This window comes from Cyprinodon tularosa, unplaced genomic scaffold (genome assembly GCF_016077235.1).
Source record: "Cyprinodon tularosa strain WSP-4 unplaced genomic scaffold, ASM1607723v1 ctg302, whole genome shotgun sequence".
Classification (NCBI taxonomy): Eukaryota; Metazoa; Chordata; class Actinopteri; order Cyprinodontiformes; family Cyprinodontidae; genus Cyprinodon; species Cyprinodon tularosa.
The window spans coordinates 158,345-182,346 of record NW_024039011.1 but is presented as its reverse complement, the minus strand read 5'-3'; the positions used below and the strand labels follow the sequence as shown (position 1 = coordinate 182,346).

General features: G+C 40.1%; 1 protein-coding gene and 3 long non-coding RNA genes across 5 annotated transcripts; all 4 read left to right on the top strand.

Moving 5' to 3' along the window:
• The first annotated feature begins 1,555 nt into the window (after positions 1-1,555).
• Positions 1,556-2,243, top strand: LOC119787820. Its single transcript, XR_005281380.1, has 4 exons — positions 1,556-1,575; positions 1,840-1,917; positions 1,998-2,114; positions 2,184-2,243. It is a non-coding gene; the product is annotated as an uncharacterized LOC119787820 (long non-coding RNA).
• Positions 2,244-3,126: 883 nt separating this feature from the next.
• LOC119787819 lies at positions 3,127-3,622 on the top strand. Its single transcript, XR_005281379.1, has 4 exons — positions 3,127-3,172; positions 3,251-3,298; positions 3,381-3,458; positions 3,566-3,622. It is a non-coding gene; the product is annotated as an uncharacterized LOC119787819 (long non-coding RNA).
• A 4-nt stretch (positions 3,623-3,626) lies between these two features.
• LOC119787818 lies at positions 3,627-6,184 on the top strand. Of its 2 annotated transcripts, XR_005281378.1 has the most exons (5): positions 3,627-3,643; positions 5,654-5,714; positions 5,831-5,881; positions 5,953-5,997; positions 6,093-6,184. It is a non-coding gene; the product is annotated as an uncharacterized LOC119787818 (long non-coding RNA). The 2 variants fall into 2 exon arrangements; XR_005281377.1 differs by lacking the exon at positions 3,627-3,643 and having other exon boundaries at positions 5,595-5,714.
• A 1,970-nt stretch (positions 6,185-8,154) lies between these two features.
• Positions 8,155-23,603, top strand: jmjd7 (jumonji domain containing 7). The gene is made up of 9 exons (XM_038291859.1): positions 8,155-8,253; positions 9,575-9,728; positions 9,944-10,082; positions 10,165-10,279; positions 15,063-15,119; positions 19,781-19,876; positions 20,954-21,030; positions 21,112-21,271; positions 23,382-23,603. Exons 1-9 carry the CDS (start codon positions 8,205-8,207, stop codon positions 23,486-23,488), a joined length of 954 nt encoding a protein of 317 aa, XP_038147787.1. The 5' UTR covers positions 8,155-8,204; the 3' UTR covers positions 23,489-23,603.
• Positions 23,604-24,002: the final 399 nt, after the last annotated feature.

The following is a 24,002-nucleotide window of genomic DNA, read 5'->3' as shown; positions in this document are numbered from 1 at the left end:
ATGGATTGTACTTTATGTTGTGTTCCAGACCATACTCAGAGCAGATGTTAAGTAGTTGCTGTAACCCAGCAGTACTAGGGCTAAATATTACTAAATTATCTGCATACATCAGGTGATTAAGTACGATTCATTAAGATTAATGACAATGATTAAAAATAATGATTAATTCAAATAATTTCATACATGGGAGACTTTAAAGAAAGCAAAAAGATTGTTTGGTTTTGTTCTGCCGCTGGTAGGGGTTTCTCAGATTCTGGGCGGCGTGAGAAACACCTGCAGCTCTGGGCCAGTTGAACACTCCTCCTACCAGTAGAGGGCGCTGCAGTAAAACCGTAAAGAACACAGACCCACACAAAAAAGAAACCAAACATGGCGGGCGTAATGTGGTGTGAAGTGTCGCTACCCGATCCGTACCGGTAGCACAATCCGTACCATCAGCTCATTTGCGCCTGCTCGAACAGAATAACTTCCGGTGGCAATATTTCCTTTTTCTTACGTTTTTATTCTTTTGTATTTTTTAGAGGCATGGGTTTCTTTTTGTATATCTTTGTATTTTCGTCAATATTGCATTTTCTAAAAATAAAAAAACAGAAATACATAAAAAAAGTTCAATCGTCTTGTGATAGTTACTTTGACTGCTCTGAGCATGCGCAAATATACGTCACACAGCGTTTATATTTAAATTTGTTTAAATATTTGATTTACTCTGTACTTAACGATGCACTCCAGCAGTACTGATCCCACAATGGATTCATTTGCTACCTTTCGATACCTGCAGTTTTTCATTGATAAGGGAACATTTCCTGAAAATTTGGATTTTTATTCCAGAAAAAAAATAAAAAGGATGTCTCCACATTTTCAAGTTAAAGGTAAGAAAATTAAAAAGTAAAACCAGCCAGAAAAAATATTCATTTAATAATTATTTAGTTTATAAGTCCATTTAATGTTTAAATAAGAATGATATATATATTTTTTTGTCCCTGGGAAAGCAGTCTTTTCAATTTTAAATCCAATATAGAATATATTTCACATTTAAGAAGATTATGTTCTTATTTCCTTCACTTTTTATTCTAGCAAGCATGTTACGGTCAAAGTAAAAATATATATTTAAAATGTTAAATGCGATCATATTTTTTACAATTTTAAATTATTTATTTATATATTTTATCTTGTATGCTGTTTGGGTTACTGCATTTCTCTGGGATGCACAAAAATATCTGTATGCTTTAAATTTTATGTCTTTGCATGAAAAAAAAAACATAAAATATGTTTTATTTATACTGTTTTCATATCATTCCATCCAACCATTCTTCTAACAGACAGCAGACTCTTCTACGTTGGTCCCAGATGGCAGTTCATGCGGCTTGTGGTACTTTCTGAGAAAGAAAGAACATCTGTCTTGATGGAGTGCCACAATAATCCTGGTACTGGCAACCACAATGGCAGGAGGGCCACTCGAGACAGGGTTATTGCTGGGTATTATTGGCTCACCATCACAAAGGATGTTGATGAATGGGTAATGTAAAACAAATTAATTATGGCTCATTAATTATGGGGAAGGAGTTTGTGAACCAGGTGAAATTTTATCCATCTTCTCTGTGTTATTAGTGCAATGAGAAAAAGCTAGCCTACTCGTTATATGGCGCCATCTGCAGACTGAAAGAACATTTATGTGACGTGGTTAATATATATATATATATATATATATATATATATATATATATATATATATATATATATATATATATATATATATATATATATATATATATATATATATATATATATGTCATTTTTGCAAACTTCAGTCCTTTGAAGATATTTATGTGTTCCCTGCAGCTCAATGACAGTATCTTTAAACTGCTGAACATCCAGCATGCTGTGTCCAGTGCATACCACCCCCAGACCAATGGACAGGTATTTAGCCTTTGTTTTGCAAGAACTTCCATGTTTAAATCAAGTTGCTTTATTTATGAAAAAACATATCTTTCATTTAGGATGAAAGGACAAATCAAAATATAAAGCGTGCTCTGAGGAAGTATGTCAACGAAAGCCATAATGACTGGGACCTTCACCTTCCTGCAGTTGTTTATGGAATTAACACTGCCAAGCAGGTAGTACACTAGTGTTTCATTTGCACAAAATATCTGAAAACAGATAACCATGAACTTTTTTGCTATCAGTCTTCAACCAAATACACCCCATACTTCCTCTTGTTCCACCGTCACCCACGTCTGCCCGAGATAAACCTGTCCAATGGGAGACAACTTTGAGGTTGGTGATGCAGAGGATGAAATCGATAAACAGCTGACTGAAGTACACAATCTTAATACCAAGGTTTGTAAATGTTGAGAAAATACTAGAAATAAGATTTTTTTTACAATCTTGCCTAAAGTGCATTTCTATTTTTGAAGGTTCTTCAAAATATTGAAATGGCACAGGAAAGACAGCAAAGGACTTTTGGAGACCAGAAACGCAAATTTACCCGTGTCGCAACTGTTGAGGCTGGGGATGAATGTCTGATTTCAGGGGCTTCAAAAAGGCCACGTACAGGGGACACGTTGACCAGCCAGCACAGAGGACCTTACAAGATTGGAAACATTACAAAAAAGGGAGTGGCCACTGTGCTGAAGGGATCAACAACCATGAAGGTCAATGTGTCCAGACTGAGGCCCTATTATAGGTTAACAAGTAAGTGCTTTTAGATGTTCCACACTTCTGTGTCTTTGTGTTCATATTTTTACTTCATGAGAATAACTGAAAAAATGTTGTCATCATATATACAACCAGATGAGCAACTATCTGAAGGGCAGCTCCTCAACGACCACGAATACTCCTCTAGGGACTGGCAGCAGGAGCATTCCTATTGTTTTTCTGGAGCAAAGTGGGAACGGGATGTGAACCCAGTTCAAGAGGCTCTTGTATGCTTTGACATATTTTGCTCTGAATCTGCGCCTGACTGGCTCTGCTAATTTAATCTCCTCTCCTTTCTCACATTGCTGCCCCAAATGTAATAACTTCTCCTGAAATATTTAAATTTTCTTTCATTTAGCTAAGTTACATATTGGACCAGGATTGTTCACCTGCTGAGCTAATTGTGAAGGAGGGAAGTGTGTGCCTTACATGTGAGGATTTCTGGTCCTTGGGGTTAAGTCAGTGCATGGAATCAAATGTAAGTATTCTTAAATGTGTCTCATAAAACCTGTAATATCTAACTGTCTAATCACTGGTTAATTTCAATGTTTTTCAGATTGGAAATGCTTGCCTGAAAATAGTAGAGGAAACGGCAAAAAGATTTGTAATTAAATTGCCTAGATCTTCATATTTACGCCCTGTGAAACAATTGAAATGCTTAACATCATTCTTTCTGTTTTCACAAGGGAAAAGACATACACATCTTCAATCTGTATGTGGTGCCCCTGTGGAAGGCAGATGTGGATCCTTTGTGTTCACTGCCTGTAGGTATTTTCGTGAATTTATCTATATTGCTGTCCTCCTCACTCTTTCTATTCTTCAGTGTATACAACATGTATGATGTAATATTAATGCATATTGGTATTATTAGGACCTGACAACGAAAGACCTTGTAGTTTTCCCAGCATGGAGCCAACAACAGGACGCTGTTGATCACTACCTCCTCTGCGTAATGACAATTTTTGTATTTTAAATAATCTCAGTGAAGGATTTATATGTATTGCTGTTTAATGATGTGATAATAAAAAGAATATCAATTGCAGGTTCTACTGGTAAAACAGAGAGAGATAGTGTTTCTTGACTCCCTTCGACCAGATGGTTTTGGTGACGAGGCCTACAAAAATATATTTAGGTTCAAGCTATACAGGTGCTGGTCATAAAATTAGAATATCATGAAAAAGTAGATTGATTTCAGTAATTCCATTTAAAAAGTGAAACTTGTATATTATATTCATACATTACATACAAACTCATATATTTCAGATGTTTATTTTGTTTAATTTTGATGATTACAAATGACAACAAATGAAAATCTCAAATTCATCATATCAGAAAATTAGAATATTACTGAAGACCAATAAAAACAAAGGATTTATAGAAATGTTGGCCAACTGAAAAGTATGAACATGAAAAGTATGAGCATGTACAGCACTTAGTATTTAGTTGGGCCTCCTTTGGCCTGTATTACTGCAGCAATGCGGCGTGGCATGGAGTCGATCAGTCTGTGGCACTGCTCAGGTGTTATGATAGCCCAGGTTGCTCTAATAGTGGCTTTTAGCTCTTCTGAATTGTTGGGTCTGGTGTATTGCATCTTCTTCTTCACAATACCCCATAGATTTTCTATGGGGTTAAGGTCAGGAGAGTTTGCTGGCCAATTAAGAACAGGGATACCATGGTCCTTCAAACAGGTACTGGTAGCTTTGGCACTGTGTGCAGGTGCCAAGTCCTGTTGGAAAATGAAATCTGCATCTCCAAAAAGTTGGTCAGCTGCAGGAAGCATGAAGTGCTCTAAAACTTCCTGGTATGTGGTTGCGTTGACCCTGGACCTCAGAAAACACAATGGACCAACACCAGCAGATGACATGGCACCCCAAACCATCACTGACTGTGGAAACTTTACACTGGACTTCAAGCAACGTGGATGAAGTGCCTCTCTTCTTTTCCTCCAGACTCTGGGACCTTGATTTCCAAAGGAAATGCAAAATTTACTTTCATCAGAGAACATGACTTTGGACCACTCACCAGCAGTCCAGTCCTGTTTCTCTTTAGACGCTTCTGACGCTGTCTGTGGTTCAAGAGTGGCTTGACACAAGGAATGCGACAGCAGAAACCCATGTCTTTCATACGTCTGTGTGTGGTGGTTCTTGAAGCACTCTCTCCAGCTGCAGTCCACTCTTTGTGAATCTCCCCCACATTTTTGAATGGGTTTTGTTTCACAATCCTCTCCAGGGTGCGGTTATCTCTCTTGCTTGTACACTTTTTTCGACCACATCTTTTCCTTCCCTTCGCCTCTCTATTAATGTGCTTGGACACTGAGCTCTGTGAACAGCCAGCCTCTTTAGCGATGACCTTTTGTGTCTTGCCCTCCTTGTGCAAGGTGTCGATGGTCGTCTTTTGGACAACTGTCAAGTCAGCAGTCTTCCCCATGATTGTGTAGCCTATAGAACTAGACTGAAAGACCATTTAAAGGCTTTTGCAGGTGGTTTGAGTTAATTAGCTGATTAGAGTGTGGCACCAGGGGCCATCAATTTTGAACCTTTTCACAATATTCTAATTTTCTGATATGATGAATTTGAGATTTTCATTTGTTGTCATTTGTAATCATCAAAATTAAACAAAATAAACATCTGAAATATATGAGTTTGTATGTAATGTATGAATATAATATACAAGTTTCACTTTTTAAATGGAATTACTGAAATCAATCTACTTTTTCATGATATTCTAATTTTATGACCAGCACCTGTATTGATTCACTGGTTGTGGCCTATTGCCAGTTCTGTCTCTTTGGATATATGTTCATAAAAGCCTCGTTCTCAGGCTAGGTGCTCATAAAAGCCTCGTTCTCAGGCGTTCATAAAAGCCTCGTTCTCAGGCGTTCATAAAAGCCTCGTTCTCAGGCTACTTGTATATTTCAGTGTGTCACCTTAATCTGAATTTATAATTCAAATGTATGCAGACGCATTGCAGCCTTTATTGATCCAGGGCCATGGTCTGAGAAGACAGGGAGAGACCTTGAAGTATGTTTGTAATTATCAAAGTGTAAAATGTTTGCAGTAAAACACATATTTATCACTCATATATTGTTGTACTTTTCTCAAATTTTACATGTGTCTTTTTGCTTCTCTTTGCTTAGCATTTTCCTCTTCAGTCCAACGGACATGACTGTGGGATCTTCATGTTAATGGTATTCACTGCTTACTTAAAGCTTTTACTCATGGCTCAAACTGTGTGTTACAGTTATTTGATGTTTTACAGTATGCCCTCTGCATCAGCACATCAACCCCATTTACCTTTTCCCAGGTATGTTTATTTTAGTTTTTGGGGGGTTGATTACATTGAAATTCTTCTAGCCACTTGTAATTTTTATTATACTTGCTTTTGCCTGTTTTTTCAAGTGGGAGATGCCAACCATTCGCCGTTGGTGGTGCCTCCAGATAATGGAGAGGTTTAGCATTGAAGGGTACCTTCACACAGGAAACTTCAATGTCTTCTGTATTTTAGTTTACTATGTGCTAATGATCCTGTTGTTCCATTCAAAGGCATGGACAACGATTTGCTCACTGGACAGAAGAATCCTTCCATCTTCTTGAAGGAATCCTGGAACCGGTCTTTAGGGTTCCAAAGTCCACCAGTGCAGAGACTTCCCCCAGAAATGGTGATGGTGGAGAGGGCAATGCGAAGGTGTGTGTTTAATGTTTAGTGCTAGTGAAGCGAGGGTGAAAAGCATCAAGCTCCTGGTTCTGCTCTTTTCCTGATCACCTCTTTTGAAACTACAGAATTGAGTCACGTGTGTATATATATACTATATAGTATTTTACGTTTTTTTATGTACTTTTTTCATACTTTAGGGACAGACACAGACCCTGAGGGACTTGCATAAAGCATGGGACTGGATTCAACAGCACAAAGCCTTATTCCGTGGGGAAATAGGAGAACCTGAAGTCTTACAGATGAGCAAGCCCAGGCAGAAAATGGCCCTTGAAGGATACAGTTCTGCAAAGGATCCCTTCTTAATTTCCTTCCAGTATCAGGAAGACATGGAAATGTTTTACATCAACTGTGTTGATGTAATGGGACTAAAGGTCAATACCATGTTTTGCGAGCATAGTTCTTAGAATGTTTGTATAGTCAGTTCTTAAAAAGTTTTAAAGGTTTTCTTTCTCTCTCTGAATTATTTTATTCTCTGCCCAACTTTTCTAACTACCATTTTTTAATAATTTATGCTTTGGCTTTGTTATGTGTTCTTTGTTCTATTCCCTGTTTGGTTTTTGTAAAAAATAAACAATGTGGGCATTAATGACGAGGTCTTCTCCTGTTTTTGATGTGTACACCAGAGGGCGCCTAAATATCAACTGATAACTTTAACGTTCTTAACAAATCTATTTTATACAAGAGTATTTGTGTTCAAGTTTATTATACAACTTTATGTAATGTAAAACATTACAATATGGATTATATATCTATATCTATATAGATATAGATATATATGTGTGTGTAAACAAAATTAATGTTATTAAGGAATAAAATAAAAAAACTTTTTCTCAAATAAAAAAATAATAGAGTGCATTCACCCTATTATCATAGAGTGCATCAGATAAACGTTACGCAATAATATATTCCCAGACTGCTCTTAGCATGTCTGATGATGACGTCAACAATACAATGGATTGAATTTAAAAAGCATCCATTTCTTCCAGAAAAGTCTTCAATATTGTCTTTACGATGTAGTTTAGTGTTCTTTAATTATTTCAGGATATAAATAAAGTTTTTTCAGTACCGTAATTACATTATTTTTTGGCGACCCGGAAGTTATTCTGTTCGCGCAGGCGCAAATGAGCTGATGGTACGGATCGTGCTACCGGTGTAGGTACCAGATTGACTCGGGCTGCCAGATTGACTCGGGGGCCTGCGCCTTTTGAGATGCGTCAGAGCGTCCGCCATCTTAAATGTGGCAAATCTGCAGTTTCTCAGTCACTTAAACAGTATCAGAGGGACTTTAATCTCTGAATATACTTTGTATTCGTAGTATTTTTGGTTTTGTAATATTACAAGTTTATTTTTTGTATCCCTTTAGCTTCATTCTCCTGAATTTATTCTCGTTACAAATGCAGACCGCGGGCTCAATGTAGTTTGTTTGAGTGGCATTGCCATAATGTCACGTCATCGGGAGGCGCAAGGCCCATGGCGAATTCGGTGACGTCATCAGAAGGCGCAGGGACCATGGAGAATGTCTTCGTAAAATTGTCCGTTTACAAACAGCAATCCCGCTTTCGAATAAAACCTACACCCCGCTATAATTACTTTAGTAAGCTGTCCAGACCAATCAAAATGTTTTGCGCAATTGTGCAAACGTTAAAACAATTATGTATTGTGACGTCATCAAAAGGCGCAGGCCCCCGAGTCAATCTGGCAGCCCGAGTCAATCTGGTACCTACACCGGTACGGATCGGGTAGCGACATGAAGTTCTCCTTTTCTGATCCTTGTGGTCAGCTGAGAGGAGCTCCTCATGGAGTCTGTTCACGAACGGCTGGTTGAGTTTTCCCTGGAAGCTCACGGTGAGATTTTTCTCCACTCATATCCTGCTGCTTACTGACACTGATCAGAAAATTGACTTAAACTGAACGATTCTACTGATTTTTAATCTTTGTTTTTAAATAACGAGACCAGAATCTCTTAATTATAAAGAAATTTATTTTACTAGAATAGACCAACGGATCTCATAGACTATAAGAAACGATCAAGGGAACAATAAGGACCGTTATCTCTGATGAGGGCAAATGAAACAGTGTCTGCGCATCTTATTTTGATATGCTTCCATCTCCTCTCATGTATGAGGCTCGTGGGTTTACCGAGTTTACTGTGTGTGGATGTTGGTATGTCTGCATTTCATATTGCCTACTCTGACCTGTGGGACCAAGTAAAGCCAGCCTCCACTTAGGAATGAACACTCAAACCCTCATGTGTTTGTATTTTTTTAGGGCGCTTCAATAGTAAGAATTACGGTAGTAACGCCTGAGATTATGTTTCAAAATAAGAGCAGTATTTTTGTATGGATATACTTTTTACATATATGAAGTAAGTTAAAAATGTATTCAGCTTTATGCTATTTTTTTCATTCACTCATTAAATTTCACTTAGAAGTGTTTTTTTCGACAGACGAGGCCCTCCACATGAATCATCTAAGCTGTTTTCAGTAAATGCTTTCAGTCCAGAATGACAGCTGAACATCTGACTGAACTTTGTTGATGTGGAATCTGAGGTTGAATTTCACAATTAAAGCTCCTACATCTCTACATTTAGTGACTTCAAACTAAATTGTAATAATTGCTGCCATGCGTTTTCAATGAACGCTTCCATCTTGAAATGATAGTCGAACAACTTCAGACTTAGACAACTTTTGTTGTCATTTTATTGTGAAATTTGGTTTTGTACAGCTTTCATGATGTTTCCATTTCTTAAAGTGCAGCAGTGATCAAATGTAAACAGTGTGACTCCTCGGGTTTAAGCAGAATCAGATGTGGAGTTTATTTTATTTAAAAAAAAATTAAAAAAAAAAGTTTATCAGCAGTATGGAGGTCAGCTTAGGTCAAAGTGATCCAACTCTGTTAGGTGTAGGGATTTTGTTGGGCTTTAATTTTGAAATTCCACGTAAATTAGTTGGCCTTTGATGGTTCACCTGAAGAGCCTCATCTGTCACCTGTAAGTAAAATTAGTTCTGAGTTCTTAGCTTTGATGTGTTTAATTAATATTAACCTGTCAATCTGTTCCTATGTGCTAAACTAGATGCTAATGTCATTGTTTCCATTGCCGGTCATACGTACCTTGTACAGGTTGTAGTGTTTTCTGCTCTGTCACTGACTGCTGATCATCCATCAGATCTTTACCTCAACACCTCGGTGCCATACTTGGAGGGACCGCCAGAGCCGCTGCAGTTCTATCGCCAGTGGATTGGCCCAAACAAGCCCTGCATCATCCGCAATGCCTTCAGCCATTGGCCAGCCTTGTCCAGGTGGACGCCTCAATACCTCAGGTGACGCGACTGTTGGAAGATCGGCTCATTTAAAGCTGAGGAATAATTTGATCGACTTTAAAGCTCCACTTAGACTGTCATTCCAAAAAACTAAAAAGAAATCTTAAAAAAAATCTACTGGACTTTGTTTCCAAGTTTGAAGATGCTTCCCATACAGGAAGCTTTTTTGATTCAACAGGATGTGTGGCTGAATTTTCCGAACCTCCTGACTGCAGGGAGAAGATTGGCTCAAAGGTGATCAGCGTGGCGGTAACTCCTAACGGCTACGCCGACGCTGTGCTGGGGGATCGTTTTGTCATGCCTGAGGAGCGACAGATGCGCTTCTCTTCAGTGCTGGACATAATAGAAGGAAAGGTGAGTCGCAGCAGGAGCCGCTCCAGGATGCTGTAGCTAGAGTGATGTCAGTTCTCACTCTCTCCGGGAGTGACTGATGCAGGTGCAGAGGAAAGGAGTTTTCTACGTCCAGAAGCAGTGCTCCAACCTGCTGCAGGAGCTGCCGGAGCTGGTGGACGACCTGGAGCCTCACGTTCCCTGGATGAGTGCTGCACTCGGTGAGTTAAACGGACTCGAACCAGGTATTTCTGTAGAATAGAAAACACTCAACCCAGCTTTGATTCAGGTCACTTCCACGTCTATTTGCTTAATGCTGGAATAAGTTTGAAGATAATTTTTAAACTTAATCTGATCAAAAATCCATTCATTTAAATCCCTTCATGTTCTCTAGAACGTTCATTAATCACCTGGGTCTGATTTTCCTCAAGTTAAGAAGATAAATCTTGGTGTCATTTTGATCAGGACCTGTCATTTAAATCCCATATCAAAGAGGTTTCTAGAATTTCCTTCTTTCATCTGTGGAATATTGCAAAAATGAGAAAATTCCTGTCCAGGGGTGATGCTGAGAAACTAGTCCATGCATTTGTTACTTCAAGGCTGGACTATTGTAATTCTTTACTATCAGGAAGTCCACAAACTGTAGTTAAAAGCCTTCAGCTGATCCAAAATGCTGCAGCCACATTTCTGATGAAAATGAAAAAGAGAGATCATATCTCTCCTATCCTGGCTTTTCTTCATTGGCTTCCTGTTAAATCCAGAATAGAATTTAAAATCCTCCTTCTCACATATAAAGCCTTAAATGGCCAAGCTCCATCTGATGTCAGAGATCTAATTGTTCCTTATGTTCCTAACAGAGCACTTCGCTCTCAATCTGCAGGTTTACTAGTGGTTCCTAGAATTTCTAAAAGTAGAATGGGAGGCAGATCTTTCAGTTATCAGGCTCCTCTCCTGTGGAACCAACTACCAGTTTTAGTCCGTGAGGCAGACACCCTGTCTACTTTTAAGACTAGGCTTAAAACTTTCCTCTTTGACACCTTCTGTGTGAAAATTCTGTCAGTTCAAAGTCGACAGCAGCAGAAGGCTATTCACACTGGTTCTGGTTCTGCTTGAGTTTTCTTCCTGTGTTTTTCTTTCCACCCTTTCCTCAAGATCTACAGCTGGGGGGCATTTCTATAGCACCAAAAATGAGGACATAATGCAGCACATAAATAAATGACTGAGGTTTACATAAGAATCTGGTATACTCTCATTTATAGTACAATTATGAGGAGTTTAAAGTGCTTGTGTGGCTGAATATTTAAGTAAAAAGTGCCTCATAAAGGAGCACAAATACGTGTCTGGCTGGATGCAGCGCTGGACGCCAGACTGTCCGACCTTAAGCCGGACATCAGGCTAGTCTATCTAAAACCCTGCAGTTTTTAGATGCCCAATGAATTAGATGTGATGGATGCATCTAAAACCTGCAGGCCTGTAGATCTCATGGACCAGGGCTGGTCTACAGAGAGCCTTCAGCTACAACCAGATGGTTTCTTCCACACGGCTGTCGGTCAGATAAAAACAATTCAATTCAATTCAGTTTATTTATATAGCGCCAAATTCACAACACATGTCATCTCAAGGCACTTTACAGTTCAACCAGATCATACAGTCAAATTGATACAAAGTTTTCTATCTAAGGAAAACCAGTTGATTGCATTGACTCATTGACTCAAATACAATCCCCCACACTAAGCATGCTTGTAGCGACAGTGGAGAGGAAAAACTCCCTTTTAACAGGAAGAAACCTCCAGCAGAACCAGGCTCAGTGTGAGCGGCCATCTGCCGAGGCCGACTGGGGTTCAAGGAGACAGAAGCAGAGATACAAAAAGCAGCTGTAAAAGGCGGCCCCGTCCAGGAAACACACAGCCAGGCAGACGAGCTCCAAGGCAGCTCCCATGCCAGAGGACGAAGAGAGCACATCCACTCAGTCACGGTCAGAGAAACAGGACCACACTGGAAAACAGGCCGATCTCCAACATCTATTAACAAGGGTGTTGATAGAAGCAGCACAGCTGATGTTTCTTTCCAGGATGACGTCACAGCCAAACAGGAACAGACGAGGCAAAGCTACTCTGAGGAAAAGCAGAGAGAGCAGAAGGTTAGAGATTGAACTAACAGATTCTGCAGAATAGGAGAACAGAGAGAGAATGAAGCAGAATGATGAAATGGGGGTCCCTATTTCCTCCAAAAGTCTAAGCCTATAGCAGCATAACTATAGAGATAGCTCAGGATAACCTGAGCCACCCTAACTATAAGCTTTATCAAAAATGAAAGTTTTAAGCCTAGCCTTAAAAGTAGACAGGGTGTCTGCCTCACGGACTAAAACTGGTAGTTGGTTCCACAGGAGAGGAGCCTGATAACTAAAAGATCTGCCTCCCATTCTACTTTTAGAAATTCTAGGAACCACTAGTAAACCTGCAGATTGAGAGCGAAGTGCTCTGTTAGGAACATAAGGAACAATCAGATCTCTGATATAAGATGGAGCTTGGCCATTTAAGGCTTTATATGTGAGAAGGAGGATTTTAAATTCTATTCTGGATTTAACAGGAAGCCAATGAAGAGAAGCCAGGATAGGAGAGATATGATCTCTCTTTTTCATTTTCATTAGAACTCTGGCTGCAGCATTTTGGATCAGCTGAAGGCTTTTAACTACAGTTTGTGGACTTCCTGATAGTAAAGAATTACAATAGTCCAGCCTTGAAGTAACAAATGCATGGACTAGTTTCTCAGCATCACCCCTGGACAGGATATTTCTAATTTTTGCAATGTTCCTCAGATGAAAGAAGGAAATTCTAGAAACCTCTTTGATATGGGATTTAAATGACAGGTCCTGATCAAAAATAACACCAAGATTTTTTACTTTATTATCTGAAATCAGTTTAATCCCATCCAAATGAAGTGACTGGCTAATCAGTTTCTTTTTCAGAGACTCTGGTCCAAAGACTATAACTTCTGTTTTGTCTGCATTCAGAAGCAGAAAATTAAGAGTCATCCAGGTTTTTATGTCTTCAAGACATGCCTGTAATCTATGTAATGGGTTAGCTTCATCTGGATTTATAGACAGATATAGCTGGGTATCATCAGCATAACAGTGGAAATTAATCCCATGCTGTCTAATAATTCTACCAATTGGGAGCATGTATAAAGTAAAGAGAATTGGTCCTAGCACTGATCCCTGTGGTACTCCACAGGTAACCTTTGAGCGTGTTGAAGATCTATCATTAACATGAACAAACTGAATTCGATCAGATAGATAAGATTTAAACCAGTCTAGTGCTGTTCCTTTAATTCCAACAAAATATTCAAGTCTTTCTAAAAGAATATTATGGTCAACTGTATCAAATGCAGCACTAAGATCCAACAGGACGAGCACAGATACAAGTCCATTATCTGAGGCCATGAGAATATCATTAGTGACTTTCACCAGAGCTGTTTCAGTGCTATGATGAGCTCTAAAGCCAGACTGAAACTCTTCAAAAAGTTCATTATGGTGGAAGTGATCGCAAACTTGTTTGGCAACTACTTTCTCAAGAATTTTGGATAAGAAAGGAAGATTGGATATAGGTCTATAATTGACCAAGTCATCTGGGTCAAGAGACGGTTTCTTAAGCAGAGGTTTAATTACAGCAATCTTAAAAGCTTTAGGTACATATCCCTGTAACAGAGATAGATTAATCACATCTAAAATGGAGGAGGAGATCAAAGGGAATACCTCCTTAAATAACCTGGTTGGAACTGGATCTAACATACAAGTTGAAGGCTTAGATGAAGACAATAATTTTGCTAATTCAGAGAGTTCAACTGGATCAAAGCAGTCTAAACCCGGTTCAGATTCCATGACTACCTCAGGTACAATCGCGGATAGAGGAGTGCTTATGATCTTATTTTTAATAAGATCAATCTTATTTATAAAGAATCCCATAAAATCATTGCTGCTAAGAGCAGGTGGAATGGACGGTTCAACAGAGCTATGGCTCTGGGTGAGTTTGGCAACTGTATTAAAAAGAAATCTAGGATTATTCTTATTCTCCTCTATTAATGAGGAGAAGTATGCTGCTCTTGCTTTACAAAGGGTCCTCTTATACAGCAGTAAACCATTTTTCCAGACTAGGAAGGACTCTCGCAGGCCTGTGGAGCGATATTTTCTCTCCAGTTTCCTAGCATTTTGCTTCAAAGTACGCAGCTCTGCATTAAACCAAGGAGCAAGCTTTCTATTTTTAACGGTTTTCATTTTCAAAGGAGCTGCGTTGTCTAGGGCAATACGCAGAGAACTAGCAACCCCCTCAACAAAATCATCAACCTGTGAAGGGGAATAAGCTAAGCTTTTGCACTCTGCAGCACTGCTCAGTGACACAGAGCAGAGAGAAAGTGAAGCAGATTCTTTAAAATTTATAACTGCACTATCTGATAAAGATCTACTAAAATTGAACCTTCTTTTGGGGGAGGAGAACTCTGTTAAAGTAATCCTGAAGGTTATTAGAAAGTGGTCAGAGAGGACAGGGTTGTGAGGAAATACTGTTATATAAACAGTCTACAGTCCAAACAGTCTACAGACTACAGAGAAGTTATAACCTGGGCATGAACCAAACATGTTTCACAATGATCAGCCCAATTCAAATTAAATGAACCTATTAACAGACTCACCATAACACCGGGCAGCTGAGACCGGTTCTGATAATGGACTTCCTTTTGTTTTTTAAAAGTGCTGCACTGTGCTCCTCATCTGTTCGCTAACAGCTGCCAATCAGCTAGCTAACAGCTGTTTCTGCAGGCAGCGTACTCATACTTTTTCTGCTGTAATAACAGTCTACACACAAAATTTCGGGGACATTTCCAGGGACAGCTTTTACCGGGGACAGTCCAAAGAAATCGGGGACGTCTAGTCGCCATACACTCGGTTCTTTTTATCGGTAGGTCTGATGTACTTTCAGCATCTAAAAGTCACATTTTGTCTTTTCTTAGGAAAGTCACCGGATGCAGTCAACTTTTGGCTTGGAGAAGCGAAAGCTGTCACATCCAGTAAGTTCTCAGTTTCACCTTCATGTTTTCCCCCAAACCTGTTGGATATGAATTTGTATAACCCTGATTCAGAGCCATGGAGAAAGTTAGGTTGCCTCTAATAACCCTGATTCAGAGCCATGGAGAAAGTTAGGTTGCGTCTAATAACCCTGATTCAGAGCCATGGCGAAAGTTAGGTTGCGTCTAATAACCCTGATTCAGAGCCATGGAGAAAGTTAGGTTGCGTCTAATAACCCTGATTCAGAGCCATAGCGAAAGTTAGGTTTCGTCTAATAACCCTGATTCAGAGCCATGGAGAAAGTTAGGTTGCGTCTAATAACCCTGATTCAGAGCCATGGCGAAAGTTAGGTTGCGTCTAATAACCCTGATTCAGAGCCATGGCGAAAGTTAGGTTGCGTCTAATAACCCTGATTCAGAGCCATGGAGAAACTTAGGTTGCCTCTAATAACCCAGATTCAGAGCCATGGCGAAACTTAGGTTGCGTCTAATAACCCTGATTCAGAGCCATGGAGAAACTTAGGTTGCCTCTAATAACCCTGATTCAGAGCCATGGAGAAAGTTAGGTTGCGTCTAATAACCCTGATTCAGAGCCATGGAGAAAGTTAGGTTGCGTCTAATAACCCTGATTCAGAGCCATGGCGAAAGTTAGGTTGCGTCTAATAACCCTGATTCAGAGCCATGGAGAAAGTTAGGTTGCGTCTAATAACCCTGATTCAGAGCCATAGCGAAAGTTAGGTTTCGTCTAATAACCCTGATTCAGAGCCATGGAGAAAGTTAGGTTGCGTCTAATAACCCTGATTCAGAGCCATGGAGAAAGTTAGGTTGCGTCTAATAACCCTGATTCAGAGCCATGGCGAAAGTTAGGTTGCGTCTAATAACCCTGATTCAGAGCCATGGAGAAAGTTAGGTTGCGTCTAATAACCCTGATTCAGAGCCATAGCGAAAGTTAGGTTTCGTCTAATAACCCTGATTCAGAGCCATGGAGAAAGTTAGGTTGCGTCTAATAACCCTGATTCAGAGCCATGGCGAAAGTTAGGTTGCGTCTAATAACCCTGATTCAGAGCCATGGAGAAACTTAGGTTGCCTCTAATAACCCTGATTCAGAGCCATGGCGAAACTTAGGTTGCGTCTAATAACCCTGATTCAGAGCCATGGAGAAACTTAGGTTGCCTCTAATAACCCTGATTCAGAGCCATGGCGAAACTTGGGTTGCGTCTAATAACCCTGATTCAGAGCCATGGAGAAAGTTAGGTTTCGTCTAATAACCCTGATTCAGAGGCATGGAGAAAGTTAGGTTGCGTCTAATAACCCTGATTCAGAGCCATGGCGAAAGTTAGGTTGCGTCTAATAACCCTGATTCAGAGCCATGGCGAAAGTTAGGTTGCGTCTAATAACCCTCATTCAGAGCCATGGAGAAACTTAGGTTGCCTCTAATAACCCTGATTCAGAGCCATGGCGAAAGTTAGGTAGCGTCTAATAACCCTGATTCAGAGCCATGGAGAAACTTAGGTTGCGTCTAATAACCCTGATTCAGAGCCATGGAGAAACTTAGGTTGCCTCTAATAACCCTGATTCAGAGCCATGGAGAAAGTTAGGTTGCGTCTAATAACCCTGATTCAGAGCCATAGCGAAAGTTAGGTTGCGTCTAATAACCCTGATTCAGAGCCATGGCGAAAGTTAGGTTGCGTCTAATAACCCTGATTCAGAGCCATGGCGAAAGTTAGGTTGCGTCTAATAACCCTCATTCAGAGCCATGGAGAAACTTAGGTTGCCTCTAATAACCCTGATTCAGAGCCATGGCGAAAGTTAGGTAGCGTCTAATAACCCTGATTCAGAGCCATGGAGAAACTTAGGTTGCGTCTAATAACCCTCATTCAGAGCCATGGAGAAACTTAGGTTGCCTCTAATAACCCTGATTCAGAGCCATGGAGAAAGTTAGGTTGCGTCTAATAACCCTGATTCAGAGCCATGGAGAAAGTTAGGTTGCGTCTAATAACCCTGATTCAGAGCCATGGTGAAACTTAGGTTGCGTCTAATAACCCTGATTCAGAGCCATGGCGAAAGTTAGGTAGCGTCTAATAACCCTGATTCAGAGCCATGGAGAAAGTTAGGTTGCGTCTAATAACCCTGATTCAGAGCCATGGAGAAAGTTAGGTTGCGTCTAATAACCCTGATTCAGAGCCATGGAGAAAGTTAGGTTGCGTCTAATAACCCTGATTCAGAGCCATGGAGAAAGTTAGGTTGCGTCTAATAACCCTGATTCAGAGCCATGGTGAAACTTAGGTTGCGTCTAATAACCCTGATTCAGAGCCATGGCGAAAGTTAGGTAGCGTCTAATAACCCTGATTCAGAGCCATGGAGAAAGTTAGGTTGCGTCTAATAACCCTGATTCAGAGCCATGGAGAAAGTTAGGTTGCGTCTAATAACCCTGATTCAGAGCCATGGAGAAAGTTAGGTTGCGTCTAATAACCCTGATTCAGAGCCATGGAGAAAGTTAGGTTGCGTCTAATAACCCTGATTCAGAGCCATGGTGAAACTTAGGTTGCGTCTAATAACCCTGATTCAGAGCCATGGCGAAAGTTAGGTAGCGTCTAATAACCCTGATTCAGAGCCATGGAGAAAGTTAGGTTGCGTCTAATAACCCTGATTCAGAGCCATGGAGAAAGTTAGGTTGCGTCTAATAACCCTGATTCAGAGCCATGGTGAAACTTAGGTTGCGTCTAATAACCCTGATTCAGAGCCATGGCGAAAGTTAGGTAGCGTCTAATAACCCTGATTCAGAGCCATGGAGAAACTTAGGTTGCGTCTAATAACCCTCATTCAGAGCCATGGAGAAACTTAGGTTGCCTCTAATAACCCTGATTCAGAGCCATGGAGAAAGTTAGGTTGCGTCTAATAACCCTGATTCAGAGCCATGGAGAAAGTTAGGTTGCGTCTAATAACCCTGATTCAGAGCCATGGAGAAAGTTAGGTTGCGTCTAATAACCCTGATTCAGAGCCATGGAGAAAGTTAGGTTGCGTCTAATAACCCTGATTCAGAGCCGTGGAGAAACTTAGGTTGCGTCTAATAACCCTGATTCAGAGCCATGGAGAAAGTTAGGTTGCGTCTAATAACCCTGATTCAGAGCCGTGGAGAAACTTAGGTTGCGTCTAATAACCCTGATTCAGAGCCATGGCGAAACTTGGGTTGCGTCTAATAACCCTGATTCAGAGCCATGGGAAACTTGGGTTGCGTCTAATAACCCCGATTCAGAGCCATGGGAAACTTGGGTTGCATCTAATAACCCCGATTCAGAGCCATGGCGAAACTTGGGTTGCGTCTAATAACCCCGATTCAGAGCCATGGAGAAACTTAGGTTGCGTCTAATAACCCTGATTCAGAGCCATGGAGAAAGTTAGGTTGCGTCTAATAACCCTGATTCAGAGCCATGGAGAAAGTTAGGTTGCGTCTAATAACCCTGATTCAGAGCCATGGAGAAAGTTAGGTTGCGTCTAATAACCCTGATTCAGAGCCATGGAGAAAGTTAGGTTGTGTCTAATAGTTGGAGCCATTCAAAATATAGGCAGGGCTGACAGACTGATACTTTCTGTCATTTTTTTACAAAACACGCTATAAAAGCTCATTGATTGAGAGGTTGTTCTCTGTATTACTGTTCTGCTGTGCATTAATCTCTATCCTGTTTTATTCAAATTCAGTTGACTTATATTTATCAATTATAGATTTGTTTACATTATCAAAGACAAGTTTAGAAATCTTAATATCATTTTCTACTAACAGCATTTCTCTGAAATGTTGCCCGGTCACAGTATATGGAGCTCTCCATGGTTCTGGCCTAATTCGTGCAGAACCAAGTTATGTTAACCAAGTAGTAACTGTGGGACTATAACTTGTAAATATAGATATCTGTCTGTCTGTCTATCTATGGCACAGGGTGTAACTATTGGCCACTAGGGGCGCTAGACCTGCAACTGCCTGTGATTTGATTCTACTAAACATTAAAAATAATATCAAAGATCTATGACTGTATACTAGGAGCAAATTTTTAACTTACTTGTCTAATAGTAAAGTTGAGAAAAGAGAATCAGTTTTACATCTGGCTTCTTCCTTCAGCCTGCGCCAACGAACAAACTTTCCAAGATCGACTCTTGTTTTTCCTCGACCCCTTTCCCGTTTTCTTTTTTAAGACTACCCAAAATGTTTAAACTTTTTCTTTCCCTCAGCCATGACCAGTAGTAGAGAGGTTGAAGAATAGTAGAGCAAAAGCCATTTAAAATTACTCATAGGAGTCATTTATTTAGGTCACAAAGTCTGCCTTTTTTATTATTAAAACATAAAATTACAGGTTGAAATATAACAAAAAATAGAACTACTATTAACTCTGAATTAAACTATTTCAGCTGACTTATTCTGCCCATTTAGAGAATTTCTTTTGCCATATATTTGAAAGAAAACTATTTAATAAATCTTTAAATGATTTTTCTGTGAGGGATCCATCTCTGATTCCTCAAAAGTTTCTCATAAAAGTTTATTATTTGAATAAAGGGACAAAGAAGGATAAAATTAAATGGTCAAAAACGATGTTAATCCAAAGCAGCAGCAGCCAGACAGATGCAGCTTTTTAGGCGCTCGGTTTTTCAGTGTTTTCTTTTTGTTCTTTTAGTGCATAAAGATCCGTATGAGAACCTGTACTGTGTGGTTTCTGGAGAAAAACGTTTCATCTTGCTGCCTCCCACTGACCGACCCTTCATCCCTTACGGTAACCACAGATTCTGCTCATAACTACAACATCTACTACAGTGGCCATTTCAATTCAGTTTATTTATATAGTGCCAAGTCACACCACATATCATCTCAAGGCAGTTTACAGTTCGCCAGATAATCTAGTCAGATTAATACAAGGTTTTCTATCTAAGGAAAACCAAATCGAAGGCAGTCCCTCAAACTAAGCATGCTTGTAGCGACAGTGGGGAGGAAAAACTCCCTTTTAACAGGAAGAAACCTCCAGCAGAACCAGGCTCAGTGTGAGCGGCCATCTGCTGAGGCCGACTGAGGTTCAAGGAGACAGGAGGAGACGTAGAAAAAGAAGCATAGATACAAAAGGCAACTGTCAACCAGCTCCACAGGCGGCCCCGTCCAGGTAACAGACAGCCAGGCAGACGAGCTCCGAGCCACCTCCCATGTCAGAGAATGAAGAGAGCACATCCATTTAGTCACACTCAGAGAAACAGGACTACACTGAAAAACAGGTCAAGCTCCAACATCTAGAAACAAAGGTGTTGATGGCAGCAGCACAGCTGATATTTCTCTCCTGGATGGAGTCACAGCCAAACAGGAACAGACCAGATGAAGCTACTATGAGAAAAAGCAGAGAGAGCAGAACGATAGAGATTGAACTAACAGATTCTGCAGAGTGGGAGAATAGAGATAGAATGAAGTAGAATGATGAAAAAGGGGTCCCTATGTCCTCCAGCAGTCTAAGCCTATAGCAGCATAACTATAGAGATAGCTCAGGATAACCTGAGCCACTCTAACTATAAGCTTTATCAAAAAGGAAAGTTTTAAGCTTCCCCTTAAAAGTAGACATTTCTTGTTGAATACTATAAAGGCTAAACCTCTGCTATAAATTGTCACTTTATTGGTAAAGTATGCATTGTTAAAACTTCATAAATAATCATCAGATTATCAGTAAGTGAAACCTTCTCAAGACCTCGGAGGACTAGTTGCAGCTGAGCTGATCTAACCACCTCAGTTAGACCATAAACACAGTCATGTAACAGCCTAATTTAAAACAGTGCTGGTCTTTTTCAGTAACCACGGTAACCATCTCTGTCAGGTCTGTATCAGTCAGCCGTTTACCAGGAGCAGGAAAGCGGTGAATTTCAGGTCATCGATAACAGCGACTCCCACAAGGTTGGTTTTAGGAGCTCGTCTTCTGATCTCTCCTGGAAGCCCCGGAGGTCCGCCTGACATCTCTCCCCTTTGGCCCTTCAGATTCCCTGGATCCCTCTGGACCCTCTGGAACCGGACCTGGAGCGCTTCCCACAGTACAGGCTGGCCCGGCCGCTCGTGTGCTCAGTGAAAGCTGGAGAGATGCTGTACCTGCCGTCTTTGTGGTTCCACCATGTCCAGCAGTCCCAGGGCTGCATCGCAGGTACGGACATTTCTCCTTTAAGACAACACGGCATTCAGCAAAGGTCACGACAGTAACGGTGCTGTGAAAAGGATCGGTCATTCAGCCTGCAGGGGTTCGGGGCAGAAATGTATGGCTCATATGCTGGGGAAGATTCTCAGTTATCCAGGGTCAAAGTCATTCCAAAAAAGTTAAAAAACAATCCCCTGAACTTTGTTTCCAAGTTTGAAGACATGTTTCTTCCTATCCAGGAATCTTTTTCAATTCAAAATGTCAAAAATAGAGTTTTGGCTTAGAGAACATGCAAATTGAACCGCACGAACGGGTCCACCCCTTGGGAATTAGTCATTTTTTTTGTCTTTGTTAGCCTGCAATACCCGAAACCTGTCTATGTCTCTGAAAGGGGGGGGGTCATTAAACGGAATTGTTGGCCTGGCTAAACAGGCGAGGTGTTCTGGTCTCCTGTAAAGGGTTTGGGGTTGCAATGATAGCGGGAAGGGATCAACTCATTTGCTGCATTGTAGGTTTTTGAAAGCTGAAATCTGAATCCACCACTTCCTTCACGCCCCTCTCAAACCACCTATCCTCTCTGTCCAAAATATGAAAAAATAATTATATAATTTTTCCATAAGGTGTAGATGTACCGCAGAGTCTTCTCCAGAGGAGGGCGCTCTTCTGTGTTGGTCTTTAGGCTGAACTAGTTTCTGTTTAAGGGTCTGTTTGGTTTGAAATGTTCTGGGATTTAGTGTTTGGAGAAAATCCTCTTGAGTTTTTCAGAGACTCCAGCAACATATGGGATGGAGATGTTTTTGCTTTTAATCTTCTCACCGTTATAGTCTTTTGGATTTCCTTGCTGATTGGACAATCGCCCAGTTTGGGTATTGAAATGTATGGCTGCTTCACAATTGGAGCATGATGTCCAGGGGCCAGACGTAAAGAAGAACAGGAAGCTTTCATATTGAAAACGGTTGGTAGGGAAACATGTTTAAACTTAATACCCATCCAGAAGCTACCCCTCGCCTTTCTGGATTTATCCAAATTTATTTATTCTATTTCATCCACCACATTCCCACTCAGAGCAGATGCAGACAGCAGAAAAATATTTTCTGACAACTCTCCTGGATTAGATCAGGGTTCCCGCGGGTCCTAAAAAAGTCTTAAAAGGCATTGAATTCTTTAAAATAAAACTAAGGCCTTAATTGGTATTAAAATGTCTTAAATCAGTCTTTCGTAGGTATTAATTTTTAAAACATCATAAATAGGATTATTTTTGTTACGATTTATTTTGTAATCTAAATAAAACATTAAAATTGAAAAAAAATTTTATTATTTAAAAAAAAAAATAACGGCTCGCCATTATTGGTTCCGTCCCGATAGAGGAACCAATAAAAGCGTTGTTGCGGCCGGGACATTTGGGAGATGCACCATTTACTTTTTGTCTGGAAAATAAGAGCAAGTGTAAATGTAACGAAAATTGTCTCCAGCCAAGAGTTTTCTCCTTGGCTAAAACCAGGGAACATACATGAGGCTCAGTGTATTTTGTGCAAGAAGTCATTCAAGCTCAGAACGATGGGAATTAAGGCAGTGGAGTCGCACATGCGAAGCACAAAACACAAAGCGTCAAAATAGAGTTACTGAGAAACAGACGGTATTTCTCAGTTTAGTTCCACCCTTGTCTCTGCAACGCCTCCACTTATCACCAAATCAAACATACTAAGAAAACGATACGAAGAAAAATAGCTGCAAAAAAGACTTAGCACTGGTTATGTTGGGGCTTTAAAACTGATTTGTTTTGTTCCCTGCTAAAACAAAGTTAGTTAAATAATTGTTAAAATATATCTATCATTTGTGTGTTTTTAGCTTTCTTCCTGTATGGGAAGCTTTTCAAAATTCAAAACATTAGTGCAGTGGTTTATGTTAAAATAAACCTTTGGGTTAAGTTGTCCAAGCAGGTTTTTCTTGTGTTTCTTGTGAATTTGGTCTTAAATCTTTATTTCAAGTGGCATTAAAAAGTCGTAAAAAGTCTTGAATTTAACTTGCCTTTTGCTGTAGGAACCCTGTAGAAATAATGAACTCAATGCTTTAATTCTATTTGATTTGTACTTTTTTCTCCCTCTGATTTCTTCTGCAGTAAATTTTTGGTATGATATGGAATACGACATCAAGTACAACTACTTCCAGCTTCTGGAATCGCTCTCCGAAAACACGACGGGTCCTCATGACATGGCAGCAGCCTAATGATGTCCAAGGAAACGACGAGAAGCAACCAGCTCCTGAAAGCCCACAAAATGCACTTTAAAAAAGGAGCTGGGCGATTGCTTGTGAACCTGTCCTGGTTAAGTTTTATCTGATGTGATGAAAAAAACTCAGCTCAGTCACTGCTCTGCTTTCTAAGACTGCCAACGTATTCACTTTAGTGTCTAATAAAATCATCTGCTGTTTTTTTATAATGAAATGTGTCCTCTTGGCTGTAAAACCTGAGCTTTGTCACCTCTTCAACCTGCTTTCTTCTTCCTTTAGAGACCATTTCCTGATCCATGTTAAACCGCAGGCTAACCTCAAATGTTTTCCAATGAATACATTTACGTTTAAATCCAAGGACTGAGCTGGGATATCAACATTCAGAAGTTCTTCCAAAAAGATGTAAAATGCAGTGTAAAGTATTGCTTTATTAATTTTTTTTACACTGTTAACTGGGGAGTGTTGGCCTAGTGGGTCAAAGCAGTGCCCTTGTGCTCTGAGAAGGTTGCAC

Excerpts from the sequence above, each read along its gene's own strand:
- jmjd7 (XM_038291859.1), top strand. The coding sequence starts at position 8,205 with ATGGAGTCTGTTCACGAACGGCTGGTTGAGTTTTCCCTGGAAGCTCAC. Across the intron at positions 10,280-15,062 it reads CTGGATGAGTGCTGCACTCG|GAAAGTCACCGGATGCAGTC; the intron begins GTGAGTTAAACG and ends GTCTTTTCTTAG. Across the intron at positions 21,272-23,381 it reads GTCCCAGGGCTGCATCGCAG|TAAATTTTTGGTATGATATG; the intron begins GTACGGACATTT and ends TTTCTTCTGCAG.